Below are 22,683 nucleotides of genomic sequence, written 5' to 3'. Positions count from 1 at the left end.
CAAATAAGATTTATTGGATTATATTCATGAGAAGTATAACGCATATTACCTGCATCCCTTGTAAATTAAAAAACACCACTAAATTGTGAGAGAAATGTCTTTATTCTTTGAATTTTGTGTTGCTGGACAAAAAAAAAAATCAATATTTCTGGCAATGACTGACTTTTGACTTAAGGATATCTGACAACATACAGGCACAACAGTCCCATTTTTACTCTATCCTTTTATAGAGGAGAGGTCCCATTTTTCTATCTTGAAATAACTAATAAAGAACTTAGGGTGCTGTATAAAGACAGTGCTCTGTAAGTCCTGACGATAACTAAAATATTTGAGTTCATCTCAGACTATAATCGAACTGAAATTTTACTCTCCAATATCAGAATCGGCCTCAAAATTATTGGTCAGGCTCTCATACAAACATTCTATGCTAAATCTATGCTGCTAGATAGAGTTTTTAATATTGTGTCTTTAAGTTTTCATGTTGAAATCTATGCATTCATGAAGCTCCTAATTTTTATACGCAAATGCGCGTCATTTTTCACAGTCATAAGAGTTAGCCTAGAGTGATTTGTCGAAGCTGGACAGTAAAAATCTGAACCTGCTATCTAATCATTATCATCTCCAGAGCACAAAGTGGAAAACCTGACACCGTTTCTGTCAGTTGGCCTTATCTACCCGCCAAAAGTGCGACGAGAGCATGTCGCTGCCAAGCCCGTTGAGGGGTAATGTGCCGGAAGGAAGGCAGACTGGCTGGATGGCTGACTAACTGGTTTGCTGGCGGGCTGCTTGTCTGAACAGTCCCAGTCAGTCGTAGTAGTAGAGCCTTTGGCCCAGAGCTGGGCGCTGAGCCACTGGCAGGCAGTCTGTCAACAAGGCAGCGTGCTGCCGGACTCATACAGCAGCTCTCTGGGGAGAAGGTGTGTATTTATTGTTTTCCCTGCGGCTGTCAGAGACACAGGGATAGTAAGGGGGTGGGGGATATCTTTGCCTTAGGAATGTAGACAGAGTGAGTGAATGAGTCAGAAAGAAAGTATTTGAGAGTGCTTAAAGGAATGAGTGTGACACTGTGTGAAATGGTCTTTTTCTATAGAAAGCAACTGACTGCAAAAATAGCCACTACAAGGCAGCCATGCCATAGTCACTGTTGTGCAATGCATGCATGTGAGGTTACACTATGTTAGCAAGTACTGAAGAGCTTCATTTAGATTCAACATAAGCAGTCCACTTTCTTCGGGGGTCACCAGTCTGAATTTGATTTGAAATGTCATGAGGTTTGCAAAGTTCACATAGTTACCCCAAATGCAGTTTAACTTGTAAACTCAATTCTGCAACCAACACGTAATAAGTCACCGTTTATTTTTCATGGGTGACAATCGCAGGCTAACATTATGGCTATGTCTGTTTAGCCATCAACACGCCTGAATGGTCAACTGCAGTGTGCAACTGACCAGCTTATCAAATCACTTCTATTATTACTGCTAGCAGCAGTTATCTGCTCTCAGCAAAGTTATTGAGATCATTCTATGTCCTCTCTCTGAATTTGCTGAGTTTGAGTCATGGGGTGGAGAGGTGATCAGTCCATCAATTTACGGTTCAATCGATCAGAGCTGATCAGATCAGATCAGAGGAGCAGCTGCTGCAGAGGCAAGCGTAAGAAAACTTTTAGACCCAGCGCTGGACAGCATGGTGTGTGACTTCCATGGGTACACACCTGATTTAATCAAAAGTAGGTTGGAAATACAATGGACAACACTACGACAAAAGCAAAGTTCTAAGAGATAGACATTTTATTTCAGTCAATGAGCAGTTTTAGTTGCACTCTGCTGCTCAGACTTGCACAGAGTGCGCTCCGCGCTCCAAGAATGTGATGCTCCCAATAATTAAACAGTATACATGTATTTCAACAGCGCTACTAATGAATGGTTCAGCTCCAAAAATTCAAATGACTACGTTGAGGCAAATGCTGATACTGTTGTCGCTGTCACAAATTAATGAATGTGTAGAAAACAAAGTTAACAAAGTTAATTCTCAACAACTTCCACTAACAAACCATGTAAAAGATATAATACCCACATGGGAAATTTAGTAAGGGCATCAACGCATTGACAATAGGATCATACTCATGGCCGCGTGAGAGCTTAACATTAATGGCGTACTCCTCGGCTGAGCTGTAACTTTAGCTGGCTCTGTCATGCTACATGAGCTAGCAGTAGATGCACTCCCTACTTTTGCACAGTGATATGTTAGGCAGTTGTAGTTCGATACAAAGAAAATAGTACTTACATGAAACTACTCACAAGGTCTGTGGAATATCTTAAATAGACATTGCGTTTCAGTTTCTCCAAGTGTATTTTTTGGCGTTTTTGAGCACCACAGGCTGAGTGCCTTCTAATTCCATCACATTTGAGAGACAGTAGACATCTCTACGGCCTACATCTCCAACACTTGATAACTTGCATAAAAAAAAATCTAGATTGATACATAGCAGCACAGAGAAAAGGGAAAATATGCATTTTTGATTTGGGGGTGAACTATTCCTTTAACAGAACAGCACTGTATTTGCACTGCATCCTGAGATGAGTATTAACATCATTTAACGACAACTTATGAACAACAAATTGTTGTTTTGTCTACTGGTAGACTGAGCAGTTTCATTAAATCAGAGAAAAATGTTCTACTGTAACATTTATGTAAGCTGGTTTTATAGGTCAGCTTAGTGCTTAATGTTAGCTGGATTTGTTTTTAATGTAAGCTTCCCTTGGCACCACATCATGGCCAGGAGGAAGAACGGGAACATAATGGCAGCAAACAGTTTTCACTGGGTTACATCAGGTGAGTTGTGCAGCTTCTCAGAAAGACATGCGGCAATACTGAAGTAAATCAACGCAGAGCACAAATCAGTGTGTGTTATCACTTCACAAAATGTTTCAATCACTACCTTTACATGCACTAAATACTCTGGTTAATGTGCCCTAATATGTCATTTATCACATCAAAATATGAGTAAGTGGAGCCATGTATGCCATTTTACTTGTAGGCATTAAAGTAAGATTGTTTTCCACTGTTGGCGGACGTATTCATCTGTGTGACCACAGCCTCCCTCTTTCACTCCTTCAACAACCTTGAAACAGTTGACATTGTGATTTATGCATATATCCAAAAACCTGTTGATATCCAAGTCTTTCAGTTTTCTTCTTCCAACCCAAAATATGGGCTTTTCTATTGGGCATGCATTTCTACCCCAGCCTTGCAAACTGTTGGGTTGTTACAACACATCCATGACAATGCACAGAGCTGACCATACATAGGCAAAAGGCTATGTGTCACAAAATGCCATAAAAACAACAATTAAGGTGCATGTTCAGAATGCGCTGTTTGCATGTCCAAACCATGCTCTTAACAGTTAATAATCACACGCATATCCCACATCTCATCAGAAAATGCTTCATCTGGAAGAATGCTTAATTCCAAATATCCAAATTGAATATGCTGTTTACATAACCTGAATGAAATTCAGAATATCATTATATTTGGAAACATAGAAGCATAATAGTTTGCATATAAATTAAGTTTGGAAATTAACTTTTTTGTCCACCTGCTACTGTGGCTTCCAAAATCTACAAGCCACTCAATAGATTACCATTGTTTGATTGTTTTGGGTTTTTTTTGGCTGGTAAGTGAAGCAAATCCAACAACCACTTGCACATTTTACCAGAATTTAGCTGGTGCACATTCCCAACCCTGATATGCATGTAGTCAAAGCTACAATGGTTTTTAACTGGAGGGTCCTTTCACTAAGACCCTATAGACACAAATCAGGATTCTGCTACATTCAGTACTATGCATTTAGTACTATCCCATTCCATATGATCTATAGTCGTGTATGATTTCATACACAGCACTGCATTCACAGTAGAGAAACAGCTTTTCCACCCTCTAACCAAGACTGAAAAAAAATGTGAACAGCCTGTTTTAGGTGATTTTTAGTTAGAAACGTGATGTATTCTTGTAAACATGTAATTATAGGTTGAACATGCATACATAAAACAGTGTTATTATATATGGACGCAATTATACATTTTCAAAATAAGTACCTACAGTTTGTGAAAAGTGTAATTTTTGAAGGTTTTAATCATCTTTACAGATTGTTTTAGACAGTACTTCCTCAGAATACAAAAAAAAAAATAACTGGTTATATATTGCGACCTATTAATTAAACTGGTAACTCTTACTTTCACCATCAACAAAAAAAGATGCCACAGAGGCAGAAAAGTAAACTTTATAATGAGTGACCTTCAGCATACTGTTTTGTTGTTTGTTATCATCTGTATCACTTTGATACGACTGTATCAGATCTATTTTATTGTGTCCCTGAGCGTCGCGTTCATCACCACCATTTGGACCTTTGGGGCCAATAATATTCCACACAGTCTGTTGTACCCGAGGCAAGTGATTGTATTTTACATTCATAGCGCCATGTGCTCTGGCGATCTGTTCTAAGGATGTAGCTGGAGAAGCTGCTGTGGACAAACTTTTCAGTTTTATTATCAGTGCCTCCCTAAGGCATCTCAAAACTTGTACACATCCAACCTATCTGTAGCATTTACTGCGACCCCTTCTGTGCATGCACGCTTGTGTAACCTTCATGTTCCTATCCAATTCCCACTGAATCATTCCCCCCGGCGAACGCCTAAACCTCCGCATCAACGTCCTCGGGCCTCTCTACAATGAGGCAAAAACTCATAAAAATCAAACAGCCTCCAGCAAAAACACACAGGCTGCCAAACATAATCAAGCGATGTGTTTGTTTACTTTCCCAGCCACCGCTATTTGCCTGAGAATAAATAGACTTAGATTGAGGTGAACAGTCAGAATACAGAGCATTAGCTGGTGCCCTCACACACAAACTTTTCCCTCTTGCTCTCGCTTTCTCACACATGCACACAGAGTCCAGAAATAGCCCTCTAAAATGACCACATCGATCACTGTCAAGTCTGCTGAGGCAGCCAGAGCCTCCTCCACCTTCCCCAGTCTCGCCCCTGACAGCTACTGTCCCAGACACTGTAAATGCCACTTAACATGATGGACAGCCGCAGGGGCTCGTCGGGTAGGGCTGTCGAGGGACGCATAGCTACAGTACAAAGCAGTTGTTATGCACCGTGTGGGAGAGGATGGTTTTTAACACCCAGTGTAAGGAGGGTGGGGAATCAACAGCAGACATCAGATTTCACTTTTGATGGCGTCTACTAGATTCCAGCTCAGCCTGGCAGCTTGTGAAGTTACTGATCATGACTTGAGAGCAAAAAATAAGCAATAAAGTTATAAGGAAATTACCTGAAAATAAAAAAAAAAATAAAAATATATATATATATATATATATATATATATATATATATATATATATATATATATATATATATATACACACACACACACACACACACACACACACACAGAGTGCATATGTATATAATTACTTGATATATTTTATTATATTTTTCCTTTTTTTTAAGATAATTTTCTAATAATTTTTAGGGACTAGAAAAAGTTTTTAAAGTATTTTCTTGCACTTTGTGAGGCTTTTTTTTGTTGCCAATTTGGTCATTTCCTTTCCCCCATGTTTTACATAGAAATTAAACAAATTTACTCAGGTCTCAAAGGGTCAAATAGCTTGTGAAAGGCGTGTGAACGCAACACAAGGAAAAGGATGTTGATCCAAGTTCCACAGGGTTAACGAAGACAGAAAAGGTTATTTTTTCAACTTTGAGTGTGGGTCCACTATTGCATAATAAAGTGAAACCGATGACTCACAAACATGGAACGTAAAAAAGTCTACCCGTGGGCCAATGACTGGAAAACTCTTAAATACACCAGTCATTCCCAGAAGTTGTTTCAGCTGAGGCTTGCCTCGCTGGCAAACTAGCTGTGGGGTTAGATTCAAGAACCTGCCTGGAGGCTGGTGTTAAATTCCCACACTGCCCACATACACATCAATACCAAACTGTCAACAGTGAAGGGAAAAGGGGGAGAAAAAACAGCTGACAAAGGCAACTTTCAGTTTCACAGCATATAGGCTGCACAGACTTTGGACAGGTGACATGCCCCACATTCCCACCCAGCAAGGCTACATATCGACAAACTGGTGGCCTGCCAGAGTGTGTGTCTGTGAGTGTGTGTGCGCGCACAAGTTCAAGAACTGTGTCTGGCAGAGAGGCAAACACAACAGATGCCTGTGGGTTCCCACCAGGGCCGCAGACATTGACCTCACTTTCACCCAAACGTAAACACAAGACAAAGTGTCTGGCCCAAAACAAACAAGCCGCACGTGCTGAGGGAGTTTCAGCGATGACGGCTCCTCAGTCAAGCAACGCTGCATATGCACACTGCCTGTAAATTATAAAACCACATGCTGGACTGATTCCTGAGGGGCAGGTCCAGCAGCAGAGAAAGCAAGCATGCAGTCTTGTGCTTAGTAAATGGTGCAAACAAGCAGCACCAATTGTAGCACAGAGAGCGGTCTGAACCTACAAATGGCTCCCAGCTCTTTACTAGCAGAGTCAGGAAGTACAGAGTCACCACACAGTCACCCTGCAGACCACGCAACACTGAGGGGGTTGTCAATGTGGCTGAGGCTGCTGCAAGCTCAGTGGGTCAAGCATCTCTAGACGCTATCCTCTGTTTACATCAATGAGTGGAGAATCAGGGATGCAACTAGGGATGTCCAGATCATGTTTTTTTGCCCCCATTCTGCGTCATTTGATATTGAGTATCTGCCGATACCCGGTCCCGATCCAATACTTGTATTTACCTGGATAATACGGCTGCACAATTCACACTTCATAGTATTTCAAACTTGTTAAAATCATCCAGTATATATGCTTGACAGTTTAATAGCTCTATAATGCAATACAATAAAAAAGTGTCTGCGTCCACACAGTTCCATTGGGTTTTTTCTCTCTCTCCTTTTTTTAAAATAAAGTAAACACACCATTTTTTTTTATATCTCTTGTTAAAAATACACTTTGTGCAGCACTTGTTTTTCCCCAACAAAATAAAGTAATATAATCAAAATTCCACTTCAAAGTAGTGCTAAAGCTTAACTTTAACATTGCCAATCACTACAAATAAAAATCGGTCGCAATGCTGCTTATTACAGCATTTCAGTAAAACTAGTTCAGTAAAAATGAACCAAAAAATAAAAAAATAAAAAAAATCAACTAAATCTACTAAAAGTGGAGTGAACCTGAAAACCAAAGTTTCCACTTATTGGAGTAGCAGCATAACAATTACACCTGAATACCTCCCACAAATCATGCTTTCCGTTTACGACACCTTTGTCACAGCCGACGTAAGCAAACGATCAGGCGAGGTGTGTGCTAAAAATAACCAATCGCGATCAATTAAAAAATTCGTTGATCTGGCCCGATACGGATCCTTGTGATCTGATCTAGACATTCCTAGATGTAACACAAACACGATAAAGCAACAACACCACACTTGTGCGCTGACAGACTTATTTGAAGACGCATGAGCTACAGCATCTACAAACAATGACCCAAAACATATCTCAGTTCGACAGCTGACATAGAAACTCATAAAAGACGACTCCAAACACAGAGCGGTTGGCATGCAGCAGGCCTTGGCCTACCTCTTATGATAATATGAACGTTACATAACCGAGCACTCCAGCTGAGCAGAACACAGACTTTGAAGTGACAGCAACCCCCCTCTTCCTCTTCCTCCTCCTCCCGATGCCCTGATCTCCTCCTGAGCGCCACGTGCCGCTGGTCTGCCAGCCTGCTGTGCCATCTGACACACTGAACCCCTGACACCGAGCCACTGCAAGAGCGGGGAGGCAGACTGGCTGCAAAATACTTTCAGTGAATAATAACAGTATCCGCTGGGGACGTCTGGAGTGATATTCCCCATTTACTTGCTCTTATATTTAAATATCAGTCAAGACTGCTGGGTCAGCTGCAAAAAACAACTCTGGGAGAAGCCGACGTCTAGCCTCGAGAATCCAGATGTCTGATGAATGACATGAAAAGAACGAAAGTACAAATTTCCCATGGGTCTGGTTTAAAAGCAACCTTCTGCATCCTACAGGTAGCTACACATCATCCCGCAAAACCAATGGCAGGAGGCAGACTTTGTTTGTTTTTTTTACCTGCCTCAGCTGAAGACTCACCTGAATATATCACTGTTTTTTTTTCACAATTACATTGCTATGATACAATAAGAGCTTCACCAAATGATAGCCAAAATGGCCTGATGTCTTTTCAATTTGTTAATTTGAAAACCTACATGGCCGTTTGAAAGAGTGGACCGACAAATCACACTTTAAACCTTTTCAATCCAGCCACTGAGCAGACTGCAGAGGAATCAAAGACAACCGCTTTCCTAAATATTTACGACCAAAATACACTGTTGCGGTCAAGTATTGATGAAGGGTCACTTGCACATTTATAGACTAGAAAACAAATGAAAAATCAAGGGATATTTAGCATAGGTGGGAAAAAATTAAAATAAATCATAGAGCAGAGTATCACAGTTTTTTTGTATGGCAATAACATATTGTTATGGATTTTTTAAATTATAGAAATAGTTAATATAAAAAATAAAAATTAAACTTTGATAGCCTTCTAGAATTATAACATCAATGGCTTTTTCAGACAAATAGATCAGTGTTTCTGCATTTAACATAACTGAAAAATAAGCGGACTGAAAACTTTCTGAGAGAAAAACAGGTATTGACAAAGTTTCCCTTCAAGGAAACCATATGCAGTTGAAAAAGACTGATAAATTGCAATATAATGCAACATAATTTATGGCAATACGCATCATTTCTCAACACGTTTAAAATTGCAAGAATATTGTATCGTGATAATATTGTATCACAGGGCCTCTGGTGATTCCCAACCCCTAAAATATGAGGAGGAAAATTGTTACAACTGAATTCTCCCCTGCCATACAACACCGCAAATACAAGTTTAAATTATTAAAGTCTTCTTCTTTTGCAGACAAAACTATTTCTGAGGTAAGTAACAGATTTGGTGTCTAAAATAACCCGCATTACCTTATTAAGGGGGGAAAAAAAGACATCAATTTAACAGCGTCCAAACTTTTGAACAGCAGTGTTCATGTGCTGGAGGATTTAGTTTGTGGATGTGATTTAATGCTCATATCTTGAAAATCAACAGTGGGAAACCAGAGAGCTGGTTATCACAGTGACAGCCCGAGTGACTCGCTGGTGGAAGTCAACATGGGATAAAATGTTAACAGGAATCTCTCCAGGTAGGTGTAAGCCTGTGAGATTAAACAGTGAATCTCTGACCGAAACACAAGCAGTGTGATTAAACCGGTGATTTTGCTGTTCAAATAATGGTTGTTGCAATAACTGAATGACAACAGCAGCATTATACAGTGAAGGAAGACAACCCACAGCCTCCGTGCAAGTAAACATGAAGGGATGTATCATTTTGACAAAATGCTAATAGCCAACCAGCTGTGACACTTCACAAGAGAAAATGATGTCAACACAAACAACAGAGACACAAACACACACGCGCTGTGTCCTGTCCCAGACGACCCAAACTCAGTTTCTCCTCAATGCATGGCAGCAGTGTTGACATTTCTGTCTGGTAGTAGTACAGATGCCACATATAATCTGAAATCACTACAGCTCCCCCTTGCCCTGGTCCTTTGCAATTACGCCAACACAAGGCCCCGTCCTGACAGACAAGACAAAATGTCGGAATTGCTGAAGTCACATGACTCCTTTGTACTAAGAAAATCACCTCACGTCCAAATAAGCCGGCCAAACCGGGCTATTTTACGCTATAATGACACAATGCACCCCTGCGTTACCCAAACAGTCGCCACAGTCCCACAAATAATCCATCTGCCACAGAATTCCGTCGTGTTTCTCCTGAGAAAATTGGCGGCCATTTTGTGAAAGCTTGCGCAGGAAAAAAGGAGGGACGCCTGTGATCATACAAAAATAAAAAATAAAAGAAAGCACATATTTTCACATTTCGGACGGTTAAAAGCATACCGATTCCTCTTCTTTCTCCATCCCCGTAGGCATCTGTGGCACGGCCCGGTTAATGGATGCATATTCGTGTAGATCCGGTAAATCCTCACAACGGAAGACGGGTAGTGGCTTGGTAGCGTCCAGCGCCCGTGCCCGAAACGACAATTTACTCATTTTTCACAATTCGAGATGCAATATAAATCTATCGGATCTCCTAATATTCAAAACGGTACCGAGTGGAGCTTTCATGGATGTTTCTGTGCGGTTATCTCTACTCTAACTATCGAATGGTTGTAGCTTGTATTTAGGGCGTCGCCAGCGGAGCCGGGGGAAGGCCCGGATCTTGGTCGCTCGCTCTCGGACTGTTTTTTTCCGACGCTCCGCTCCCTATCGTTGGTTCAGTGCGCCATGGACAACATGGCGGACATTTAAAACTCTTTTGCTCTGTTTCGCTCGGAGCGGTCCAACCCCCAGTTCGCGGACCGACCATTCCCACACGATCCCGAGCGCTTGCGCGTTGCGGGGGTGGGGGGAAGGGGGCATTTCTTGCAAACTAACTCCTCTCCACACATGCACATAAATTATTGAAATTAACATTAGGCATGGCTGAGGTACGCAAGGTATATAAAAAACTAAAAAAAAAAAAAATGCACACATTAATGAAACATCTAGACAAAATACACTATAAATTCGTAAAAAACAAACAACTTTCATGTACTAGATGAAAAATTACTAAGCCAAAAATACATATAAAATATAGAAATCAAAGTACACTACTGTGCAAAAGTCTTACACTCCCCATACATTTATTGTTTTAGCAAAATTACAATGAGTATATCAATATATACGTGTGTCTGTGTGTATATAAATATATACATACATATATGTGGATAAATGTATATATGTGTGTGTGTGTTTGTGTGTATATAAATATATACATACATATATGTGGATAAATGTATATATGTGTGTGTGTTTGTGTGTATATAAATATATACATACATATATGTGGATAAATGTATATATGTGTGTGTGTTTGTGCGTATATAAATATAAACATACATATATGTGGATAAATGTGTATATATGTGAAAGAATACAGAAATACAGAGAGCGTGTTGAATGCATTAAAGCACCAAAAAACTCAGAAGAAATGGTAAATTTCATATGGTCTGCCCAGGAGAGTGCAAGGCATGCTAAATGGGAAAAGGGGGTTCACAATAAATACTTGCAACTTTAGCCATTTTAAGTTGTAGGGGTTTTTTTTGTTGTTGTTGGTTTGGTTTTTTCCCTGAAATATTTGCATATAAATATTTTTTTATACTGAATACATATTTCAGTAAAGCAACTACTGATAAACAAAAACATTGGGTTAATAAAACCTTGCTAAATACCAAAGATAAGTAGCCTTAGACTTTTGGAAAGTACTGTGTGTGTGTGTGTGTGTGTGTGTGTGTGTGTGTGTGTGTGTGTGTGTGTGTGTATGTGTGTATATATATATATATATATATATATATATATATATATATATATATATATATATATATATATATATATATATATATATATAAAATGAAGATGGATTTGCATTTATCAAACAACAAAAAAAAAGTTTAATCAGTGACACAATTTTTTTTGTAAAAATTTGCAGCAGTAATCAAAAAGCAGTAGGTGTTCAGACTTTGAAGTTGCTAATCTTACAGGGTGATTACATAGCCAATATTTGAATTTCAAATATCAATACCACCATATTCACGTTTGTTTTGATCATAACCTCTCAAAATCATGAGACACAAAGCTCATCTGTCCAAGGATATTCTGCTGTATTGTTTTCCTTCCTTTTAGTTCATGCATTGGTATCAAAGAGGGATATTTAAATGGGTTTTGCCTAGTTTATTAAACAGGTTACCCTTAAAAAAAAACGAACAACTAACAAAATTATTGCATTAAAAAGCTTCAAACAATTAGCTTAAAAATTGTTTCATAATTGTTATTATTTTATTCAAAACTTTCTTCAGTTTCAATGAAATACACCTTTACTCTGAAGGCTTTTTTATGCTTTGGTGCAAAACTGGAGGAAAGCTTTCATTAACAGGAGTAAGAGTCACAAATTCCATGTTATCCACTGCAGGCCAACGCCTTGATACCACAGAATACCTCTGTTCCTACTGACTAACCTGAAAGAAGCACTCAGAACCACGGGACTTTACCTATCAGTGGTGATCCCTCCACAGCCCACTATACAGAAATGTTTATTCTAGGCGAAACGCCCCATGGCAACATGTTCACCACATGAACAATGACGCCCTCTTCTGGTGCCACAGGCAACCAGATCTGACTCTCAGGACAGCAACATGCTGCTGTGAATGCCGTACAAAAACACACTGCACACACCATTTTCTGTACATTGGTATCAAAAACACTGTCCAGCTCTTTACATCAGTGCGTCTACTGTTGCATTTGGGTGATCCCAGCAGATGCCATGGATTGGCCAATGTGCTTTGTATGCAACAACACCAGAGCCAAAGACATCTAGAGTGTTAATTAATGTCTATCAAGGTCAGAATAATGTTTTGCAGTCATGAAAACACCTCACCTGTTGTCGACATTGTGTTTAGCCAGGGTCCACCCAGGGGAACCGAGGTTCTCTTTTCATCATTAACTCCAGTGACTGCATCATGAGGACCTGAGGGCCAAGGGACAAGAGCAGCAACAGCATTTAGCCAAAACTTTGGGGCAGTTTATGGGAACAAAAAGCTTTAAAAGGAAAGACATTATGACAACTCAGTACAAACTCAAGGTTTTACACTTGCTGATTAAAAAGAGGTGTAGCAGGGGGTAGTCTGGGCGGGGCAAAGTGCAAACATTAGTCCACCACCTGATTAGAATTTAAGCAGTGCTGTCTGGGTAAACCCTCCAACGGCCACACCTGGCTGTGTTCATGGCTTTAGCTAAATGGACTCTTTTGCTTTTTTGTGAATTCCTACGAAGGAGATTTATTGTGTTTGCAACCACCAGATGCAATTTGCTTTTTTTCTGTGATGACACAAAACATGAGGGGAGAAGGCACACACAATCTGATTCCAATTAAGATGAGAAACAAGTTGTGGATGACGGTGAAGCTGATACTGCAGGCAAACAGCTCATTAGGCGAATTAGACATAGAAGAAGTCCCTAGCCGTATTTAAAATGGGTCATTGTGGTTGTATGTTGCACGTTTTAACCTCAGGCCAATGTGGCATCCCAACATTTTTGGTTTTTAACTAAATATCTTGACAACTATAGAGAACCCCAGTAATGAGTCCTAAAACGCAGATATCCGTTAGGATTTCAAAACCTCCAGTTCCCTAGTCTCAAAGTCAATAGGTTTTTTGAACGGGTTTATAGTTAGAAGCCTTAAATTGGGTCTGTGGTTAACACTAACTTCAGACTTTCTATGACATAAAATTCGTCAGTAAATACCCCACCTGTAAACTTTGACTTTACATTTAGGCTTCAAAAATCCTGAATGTGGTGTTCATTTGTGAGGATTATGTTGATTAAGATTAAGTATCATGAATGTTTGTTTACCACAGAGCTTATTTTCTGTAATGATCCAAAATCCAATGGAAAAAGCCCAAAGAATTTTTGACGAAGGAACCAGGACGACAACAGCTTCTGGGCTGGCCTACAGAAAAACCTCATCACTGGGGCACTCTATGGTATCAAGAGCAGAGAATTAAGTCACACTCCCTCTGTGTGCGTTGAAATCTGAGTTTTTCTGTTATTTCATTTTAGTAGCCAGGCAGGTCATGCATGCACGTAAGTCCCGCCGTTCATGACTCACTGGCGAGCTAACCACCGCCGATCTGCATTGCGCTATTACGGTTAAAGCTGATGACTCCATCCCGACCCATAGTGGTGGAACAGCATTGTCAGGGAAGCGTGACCCCTACCCTCGGATTCCCCCCAGGTTAACACTGTTCTCTGTCAGCACTGTTACCTTTGTTAGCATTGTTAGAAAGTCGTCCTAAAACCTGGAAATGAGTTATCCTTTTACCAATCCTGCTCGTCACAAAGTCAATAGGTTTTTTTTTAAAATCAAACTAAACATATATGTTTCGAAACTTTTGTAGCCACAAAGCTTACTTCTGCAATAAAAATCCAGAATGTTTTTTGTCACGTGAACCAAGGCGATGTTAACTACTGTGTTAGCGCTACCGGTACACTGTAAAGCCCTCTGAGGCAAACCATGCTTTGTGATAATGGGCTCTATAAATGAAATTGACTTGACTACCCCTGCAGCAATCTACACCTGCAAAGGTAATGAAATTTCATCAGCCTCAGCTGCACTTTGTGTTTAATGCTAACTAGTAAATGTAAGTATGCCAACACACTGAACGACAATTGTAAACATGGGAGTCATTTTAGTGATTCACTTCAGCATGTAAGCGTTGACATTCTGAGTACATTAGCGACTAAATATTTTAGCATTTGGCTAAAATAATACAGTTTTAAAATCACTGGTGTGGCTGTAGACTCTTATGTCTTATGTTTCCACTGGATCAAAAAGAAATGTAGAAGAGATGGCTTTAAGTGTGACAAACTAAAAGTTGCACCTGAATGTCACTATGGGTCTCTGTATCGACCACACACTGTATACGACATGACAGCCAAAACATCTTCATCGTTCGGGGTTTTGGTTTCATTTATGTAAAGAGAGAGACAGTGGAGAGGAGTTGTTAATCTTACATATCGTCAACAAAAATGACTGTAACCTGTACCTAAAGGGATCTCTCCTGTCCTACAGTGAGCGCTCACTGAGAGAGAATCATCCAAATTGGTGTACAGTTATCATCGGGAAGAAGCTCTGTTATGCAAAGTAGAATTGAGATCATGAGGCAAATGAAACCCCAGGGGAAGATTTTGTATTTGAATATTGATCCTTCCATACTAGCTTTTTTTCATTTGGGACAAACCTACTGACATTTAGCAATACTTTTGTACATATTTATTGATTCCTCAAAATGTCTTATCCTAATCTCACTTGTGATACAATATCAATTCACTCGGAAATGTTGTAATGTACTCTCTATTGCAATATTGACACGTACGCTTTCTTTAGACATTTTACTTGTTCTGTCTGGTAGCTGAGCCCATGAGATTATTATGGCTATCTGAAATCAGGATGGTGGCACATAGTGTATGTGCATGTTCCTAAGTGTTACAAAACACTATAAATCAATCAATGTGTCTGCTGCACTATAATACTGATGCCCTCTTTTTGAAAATAAATAACTAATATCCTATTTAAGGTATGTTTTCCCCTTTAGTTACAGATATTATGGGTTGGGGGTTTCCTGTGATTTACACAGTCACAGGAAACCCTTTTTATTGTACTTTTCTGATTTCAGTTACAGCTTACCTGGCTGACCTGCTGTAGTGAACTCTAATCATATCATATTATTGTTATATTTTGTCTGGCAATACTGTATCAATATACATCATGAATAGATTTTTAAAATTATATAAATTATTACCAACAAATATACAAATTATTTTTTCCTGTTACCTGATAAAATAATAAAATCAGTTGCATTTTCAACCCACTAAATACATTTTGCTACAATAAATTTGACTTAAGAAAATTTGTCTTCAAAACTTACTCTCATTATATGAAACAGATGTTGACATTTCCTTTTGTTTGAGGACATAATTTACAATTGAAAATGCCAATAAATCATAATATATCACAGCATATTGAAAATGTTTTTTAAAAAATATAATAATACTGAATTGCACCTAAAAATAAATAAAACATATTTTGTCATGGGGCCTCTGGGGATTCCCATTCCTAATAAGTATTAGACTATACTGTAGGAGAATGTCTTAAAATGTTCTTTCATTTGAAGATTACTACCATAGAGGCATTTGAGCTTGAAGTCAGGGCAGTAGTGTCCTATGATTATGCAAAAATGACAAAAGCAAAGGTAAAACATTTTAGTCTTTCATAATATTATTTATGACCTTGACTTTTCAGCTTTTTAAAGTTTAGTGAAATACTGCATCATACTGATAGACGATCTCAGCCTAGCAAACAGTGCTTTCATACCTCACATACTTTGTGCTGGCCTACAAATGTCCCGTGTGGGTGGGGTTTGTCCTACAATGCCCAGAGACTTTACACAATCACAGGAAACCCTTTTTATTGTACTTTTCTGATTTCAGCTACAGCTTACCTGGTTGACCTGCTGTAGTGAACTCTAATCCTTTAGTACTCTACACAGACGTAAATAAGGAAATATAAATTTAAACTAGTCACTATAAGGTAGCTCTATCCCTGGCTGGGTGCAGGGCATCCAAACTTAATCTTTCAAGGGAGGTTTCTTAAGTCTTGCCCCATTTTTGAGTCTATGTAGAGAGAGGTGGGGGGGTTGAGGTGGGGATCTTTTGTTGGTTACAGCAGATAATGCAGGGGATATGAAGGATTCAGACCCATGCAGGCCAGGGCCAAGCAGTTCCCTGACAGACCACAGGAACTGCCTGGCACTGTTTAGCCACACACCCTAAGCCTCTGATCCAACAATGTTACATTTCCAAGCAGGATGGTGAAAACCCCTATTGTGAAATGATGTCAAAATTTTCTTTAAAGCCCTTATCGACTCTTCACCTCCGCCTCCTGCTGATGTTCTCCCTCCCTGACAGACACATCAGGTTTCCGACAGTCTAGTTTTGCCATTAATGTAACAACTAATGAACTAGAATTATACATTAAAAACACATTTTTTTTGCCTTAATCGATCAATATCACAACCGCCTTGCTTCGAGAGGTGACAAAGTGAAGAGGAACTTGAGGTATTAGTGCTGAATTGCATCCAGCTGACCAGCCAGGAATTTGATTGCGTGTATGAAATCATCTGATGCCAGAAAACACTATTCACGGATGGGCCTTTCTGGCGACAACCGGTTCAAGTTACAAGTAAAAAACATTAGAGGAGAAGAGAATACTCACCAAGTCGAGCACTCAGCACACGTCTGGGGTTTTAACGACAGATGGGAAACATTTCTGCAAGTCAGAAGTTAAAAAAACGCCAGGCAACACGACGCAGCTAGCAAGAACTAACATAAACGTTAGCCACAGCTAGTTCTTCTAGTTGGTTTTTACAATTAAAAAAAATGTGCAGACGGTGAACCGGAGTCCTGGCAGGGAAAGCCGCTGTCCGCTTTATATCCACCGTGTCAACCAGCGTTTATCGGTCGATGAAAAGTCTGTGTTTTCCTGTCGATGCAAAGCAGGCTGAAACTAGAGAGGTGGACACCAAAGTGCTACTGTTGGGGGTTAACAACTTTGCTGTAAAACACAAGCTCTGATTGGACAGTCGAAGCCACCAATCACCTGTGGAAAGGCCTGGGCTTGTGGCGTCACGTTCCACAGGGGATGGGACGCAACGTGATTGGCTGACAGTGTCACGATGAAGGCTGGGCTTTAGCTCTTTAGCTGGGTTTGATTTTTTTTGCCATTAAAGGGATACTTTTGCATCTATTTATTCGGTGTTTTTTTTTTTCAATTTAAAAAAAACACCAAACATTTTTTTAGCCAGGCTAGGCTTAATTTAAGACTTGGTCCTCATCTTTTTTACATGTATAATTTTTTTTATTTATTACATTTTTAGTATTTATTTTTATTGATTGTATTATTTTATTTAAGTTTTTTCTATTCATTTCTATTAACTGTCCCTCAAAGAAATTATATATCCAATAGAGTGCCCCAGAAATGGCATTTTTGTGAAGTCCAACCTGGAAGCTAATATCACCCTGATTACCTTGTCAAAAAGCCTATGAGATTTTTCCATTGGGTTTTGGATCATTGCAGAAAATAACTTCTGTGGTAACCAAATGTTTGAGATGCTACACATTTTGTTCAGCGAGATAATCTTCAAAAATAAACACCACTTTTGTGATTTTTAAAGCCCAAACACAGCCGCCAGAAATAAAAAGCTAAAGCTAGGCTATAACTAACTACACTTCCATCACGTTGCCACCACTACGTAGCTGTAACAGGAGTGTTCGGCGTGGTTTGACTTGATGACATTCTGTAGTTTCCGTTAGCCACTTGTTTGCAACCCCCTTTTTAAAGAGTGGGGTATTTACTGATGTATTTTATGCCGTAGAACAAAATGTGAAAATCTCTTGAGCTTGTGTTAACCACAGAAATAATTTCAGGCTTCTAACCAAGAACTGACTTTTGCCATACTTGTTTTTTCGTTTTGTCTTGTGAGACGTTTTAACCCTGCATGTTCAAGACGGGGAATATTCTGCCGTTATGCTGCCTCATTATTATGTATAAAAGGTGCAATAGTGGAATGAAAGAACAGAGTGGTCTCGCCTTGAAGCCACCATAGGAGGTAGTAACAGCACCGAAGCTGTGTCTATATAAACAGGACAGCTGAGAGATGGGATTAGTGTGACGTTTTAATTTGAACATTTAAACAAAAATCATGTTAGCAGTTAGCAACTAACTCAAAGAACAGTGGCCGTGAATGTTTACAAATCAGGAGACCAGTGAAATTCTGCAGCTCCTTACCCTTCAGAGGATGAGATCAGCCACCGTAAAACAGGGATGGTAAATGATTATTACTGATATGTTATAAAATTCCCATTGTTCAGAAAGCATTGCTGATGCGTATGTATGTCACACTAGGATCAGACGCTTTAGGGTTACGTCACATTTGTCGCGCCTCTTTTGATTCCACTATGTCAGCATGCCATCTAAAATCAGACACCGGTGCAGCCTGATGCAGTCATCATTTGGTTCTGTGTAAATGTGTATGAAATTGTTATGAAAACATGTATGTGAAAAACTACTTTGGGAATAAACCTGTTTCTGATTCTGAGGCACATCCACCTAAAAATGTGCAGGACAGTTTCTTTTCCCACAAACTTGGGAATAATTTACAGCACATTACAGTTCATTGTGACCCAACCTTTTTAGAAGCACATCTCGTAAATCAGTGTTCATCTCACTGAGCAGATAGGAACTGTAAAAAAAATAGGCCATGCCCTCTTTAAAACATCCATAGTTGTGTGAACATTTAAACTTTTTCATCATGGCACTTGCAAACAAAATCACTGAAAACCATGACCAGTGATTAAAAAACAAAACAAAAAACAGTGTCAGAATTGAGCAAGTAAAACCATAATTCAGCATTATCTACAAGACATGAATCAATATACAATAACAGGCCTTCTGGTAAGCAGTATAAAATTTGATGCTGGCGCTATAAACACACTCAACACACCAGTCAGTAGAATGAAAAAAATCCACAAAACAGTAACTGCATAATATTTTAACAATATCAGGTTAAATTGTTTTCAATGTTTATTCAATAAATAATTTCAGAAATACAGAATTTCAAATGTGAATGTGTTGAAAAATTTTTAAAAAAGGCACTTAAAACAATGGTGACAGGTGTAACCTTTTTTATCTTTACAAAAACTCTAGAGATCTAGAAATCATCCCTTACCGCTGATCTTTAAAACTAAATGACATCACTGTCATTTCTATTTCTTTTAAGTAAAAAAAAAACCATTTGATCGAGGCACCACAAAATAGTTGGGTGGAATTACTGACATACAGAAAAAAATGGGATCCTTCCCCCAATTCATATCCTACAAATGAAACATTTCAATAAAAGCAAATAGAGTTAACAAATAAGGCATGTTTGCGTGTATTTGGCATTGCTGTGAAGAATTAAGGACCTGAGTTGGCTATAAATTAAGCGAGTAAAACCTGAAGCCAAACAGTAATACTACTGTACACTGATACTTTACTTACTTACCATACTTTAATCTAGGAAGGCAGCCTAAGAAAATGTCTTTTCTTGACTAAAGATAATTATCAACTGATTGTTCAGATTGAGTAAGTCACTCAGAAAGGACACACTAACGCCTTCAATCTTGTTCTGTGAATACAAATATGGCTTAACACAGAAACCACAACATACTGTACACATTTCATTGCTACCACACACGGCCGACTGGCGCTACATTTGAAGAGTTTCGATCCAAAGAGATAAAAAGAGTGACAGACTCCTACTCAGTCAAAATGATTACAGACATAATAAGACCTTTGCTCCAGCGGCAAATCAATCCGAGACCTTTGCTCACCTGTGTTTTAGAAGCATGGACTGATAGATTGCCACCCACTAAACACTGTATGCATGATTGTTTGGAAAGGAACCCTTCATTTGTTGCCCATTATCAACATCCAATTCAACCCTCAATAAAACACTGATGGCTTGATAGTTCGATTACAAAAAAGAGGCACAGCTGGGCTTTCCTTGCCAGTCCTGTGGCAGAAAAATCAGTTCAACACATTCTCTCAAGTTCTGCAAAATCAAGAAACAAACAAAAAAAAATAAAACCCCACATTTACAGACTATACACATTTCAGAAGATGCATAGAAAAAAAACACGTTAGTAAAACAAACTGAAGTAGTGGCAAAATGCATTGCTATCGTTTGGTGACTACAACAAACAAACAAACAAACAGTGAGAGCATTATAAAACCCGCCCCTCCCTTCACCCCGGCCCCCATTCTTTTCCATACAGTGTTGTCACAAGGAAGGCAAAGCTCCATTATTTGCCCTCGTACTTTGGATTGACGACAGTTGTCACGGCACTTTTGTAGATCGGATTCTCACCCTGAGAAACAGAAGAACAACAAGAGTGAGTGCAACAGTTGTGAACTCTTAGTAATCAGGTTAAATTTGAACACGGCACATGTCAAACCTTCATTTTTGTGGTGTCACAATAACAAAATTTCAACACCAGTAAGATCGACAGATTACGATTTGTAACATAACAGCAAGCAAGCACAGTCAGGAAGGAGCATGTGGCCACACTCACACGTTCAGTCTTCCTGACCATCTGGACAAACAGTGTTATGAACTTGAGCTCAGCTGTTTCCGTGGTTTTAGTAGTTTGAGTTAGTCATGTGTCAAGTATCACACTGCCACTCTCTGTTCTAATCCTCAGCTATTACAATCTGTAGCAGTATTCAAATGATCTGCCACCTGTAAGTGCACCTGCTCTCTGGGAGTTACAGTAAAGTGGAATTTGTTGTTGCCCATCACATTTGATGAAGCCGGGCAGAAACTGTATGGATTTGGCCTGAGTTTAGCCCTGAATTGGTTGCCCCTCAACTAATTTTCTGCTGGATCAGTTGTTGTTTGATATTCAGTTTTAGGGGGATTTTAATGCCTGATAAATTGGCTGAACAGTTTGATTTCTGGTAGGTCTGATATTCTGGTCTGCTTGCAGTTTGAGCAGTACCACAGTATAATTTCCCACATAATTGTTGTCTGAAAATTATAAACAATAGTGAGCTTGACTTTTAAATTGTTGTGGCCAAAACTGCAGTCTAAACTGGGACTGCTGTGACATGAAACCAAATATCTTCCAGATATCTGCAGCACAGTATTTTCCATTTTCCATCCTACTTTGTTTCTAGTAGTATTCCACAAAGTGATGCTGACTTTTTCTCTTTTTGTCAACATTGAGGACATTAAACTTTATTGCAACTGTCACTGAAAAAAAAAGACCTGGGGTCCCGTATTTATGTTCAGTGTGAGCTCTGCGACGTGGCTGGTCAACTGATCCGTACAGAGTGAGCATAAAAGTCACAGATTCTATTGTGCAGAAGAGCTGATTAAAACATGTAGAGTGAATTAACACAAAAGATCAATAAAAACGCAGTTTCTGCCCAGCATTACTGTAACTATATTAGATCGCTAAAACTTTGGCTTGGCAAAAAACTGATGCAAAATGTAGGTCAGACTTTAACCTTGTTTAAAATAGCAATATTTTTCTTTCAATATTTAAAAGTAACAGCAATGATTTTATTGTGTGTATATACATCACATATTGTTGCTGCCCAGTGAAAAGCATGCATCTCCAAATGTCATCATTCCAACTCATGAAGAACGGCAATTTTAATAGCTGTCTGCGATCTTAGATACTACAGTTGATTTTCAAATAGATTATCTTTGGATGGAGGAAATTGTATTTATTTATTTTAATTTTAACATGCATTGTTTTCACTGGACAGTGACGTATATGCATAGAGATCAGGAGTAGAATCTAGAGAAAAAAGTGTTCGAATAAAATGTATAAAAAAAAAAATGTATGTATAAACAAAATTATATGTTTATCATGTGTGGTTTTTCTTTCTTTATTAACCAACAACTGTCACATGTGGTTAAGCATGCTGATTTCACAACATGCCGTCACAAAATCTTTCAAGTAACAGCAGCTCTATATAGCCAGTCAAGATGTTAATTCAGCACTCTGCACAGAGAAAGTACATGCAAGTACACAAGGCCAACAGGTGATACGAACTTTGACCTAAAGAGAAGCGCCTTTATGCCCATAGCTGGGATTCTGGAACTGGTTAATAGGACTCTTGTATATAGGGTTCCCTTGCTAACATGGAGAAGAAGAAGATGAAGGAAAAATGGAAGAAAAAGAATAAAGAACAAAAGCAGCGTAAAAGGACAGAAACAACAGTCTGAAGGAAAATGTTCAGCACAGAGCAGAAAAGGTCAAAAAGCGATCTCTAATAGTGACTAATTATGGTTTTGTGAAACAGCTTGCCCTTTTTATATCTCTAA

At 39.0% G+C, this 22,683-nt stretch overlaps 2 protein-coding genes across 4 annotated transcripts in view; both read right to left on the bottom strand.

Annotated features, from left to right (window-relative positions):
- LOC121950979 (enhancer of polycomb homolog 1-like) overlaps window positions 1-17,320 on the bottom strand; it is a 38,495-nt gene extending 21,175 nt beyond the window's left edge. Inside the window, exons 1-2 of one of the 2 annotated variants that reach the window (XM_042497131.2) lie at window positions 17,025-17,320; window positions 12,630-12,719 (exon numbers count right to left, since the gene is read on the bottom strand). Coding sequence is in view for 1 of the 2 variants with exons in the window: in XM_042497130.2 (XP_042353064.2) it covers window positions 10,055-10,207 (153 nt within the window). In the remaining variant the exon portion in view is untranslated. Of the gene's footprint in view, window positions 1-10,054; window positions 10,509-12,629; window positions 12,720-17,024 lie in introns of those variants that run through there. The other variant, XM_042497130.2, reaches the window with a different exon arrangement.
- Window positions 17,321-19,368: 2,048 nt separating this feature from the next.
- The window catches only part of LOC121950942 (integrin beta-1-like), a 29,639-nt gene continuing 26,324 nt past the window's right edge, over window positions 19,369-22,683 (bottom strand). Inside the window, exons 16-17 of one of the 2 annotated variants that reach the window (XM_088085066.1) lie at window positions 22,412-22,495; window positions 19,369-20,716 (exon numbers count right to left, since the gene is read on the bottom strand). In XM_088085066.1, the coding sequence (XP_087941192.1) occupies window positions 22,418-22,495 (78 nt within the window). In that variant the 3' untranslated portion in view covers window positions 19,369-20,716; window positions 22,412-22,417. The remainder of the gene's footprint in view (window positions 20,717-22,411; window positions 22,496-22,683) is intronic. The other variant, XM_088085067.1, reaches the window with a different exon arrangement.

This window comes from Plectropomus leopardus, chromosome 12, assembly GCF_026936395.1.
Source record: "Plectropomus leopardus strain MGB_pleo_1.0 chromosome 12, ASM2693639v1, whole genome shotgun sequence".
Classification (NCBI taxonomy): Eukaryota; Metazoa; Chordata; class Actinopteri; order Perciformes; family Serranidae; genus Plectropomus; species Plectropomus leopardus.
This window is presented reverse-complemented; position numbering and strand designations above follow the sequence as displayed.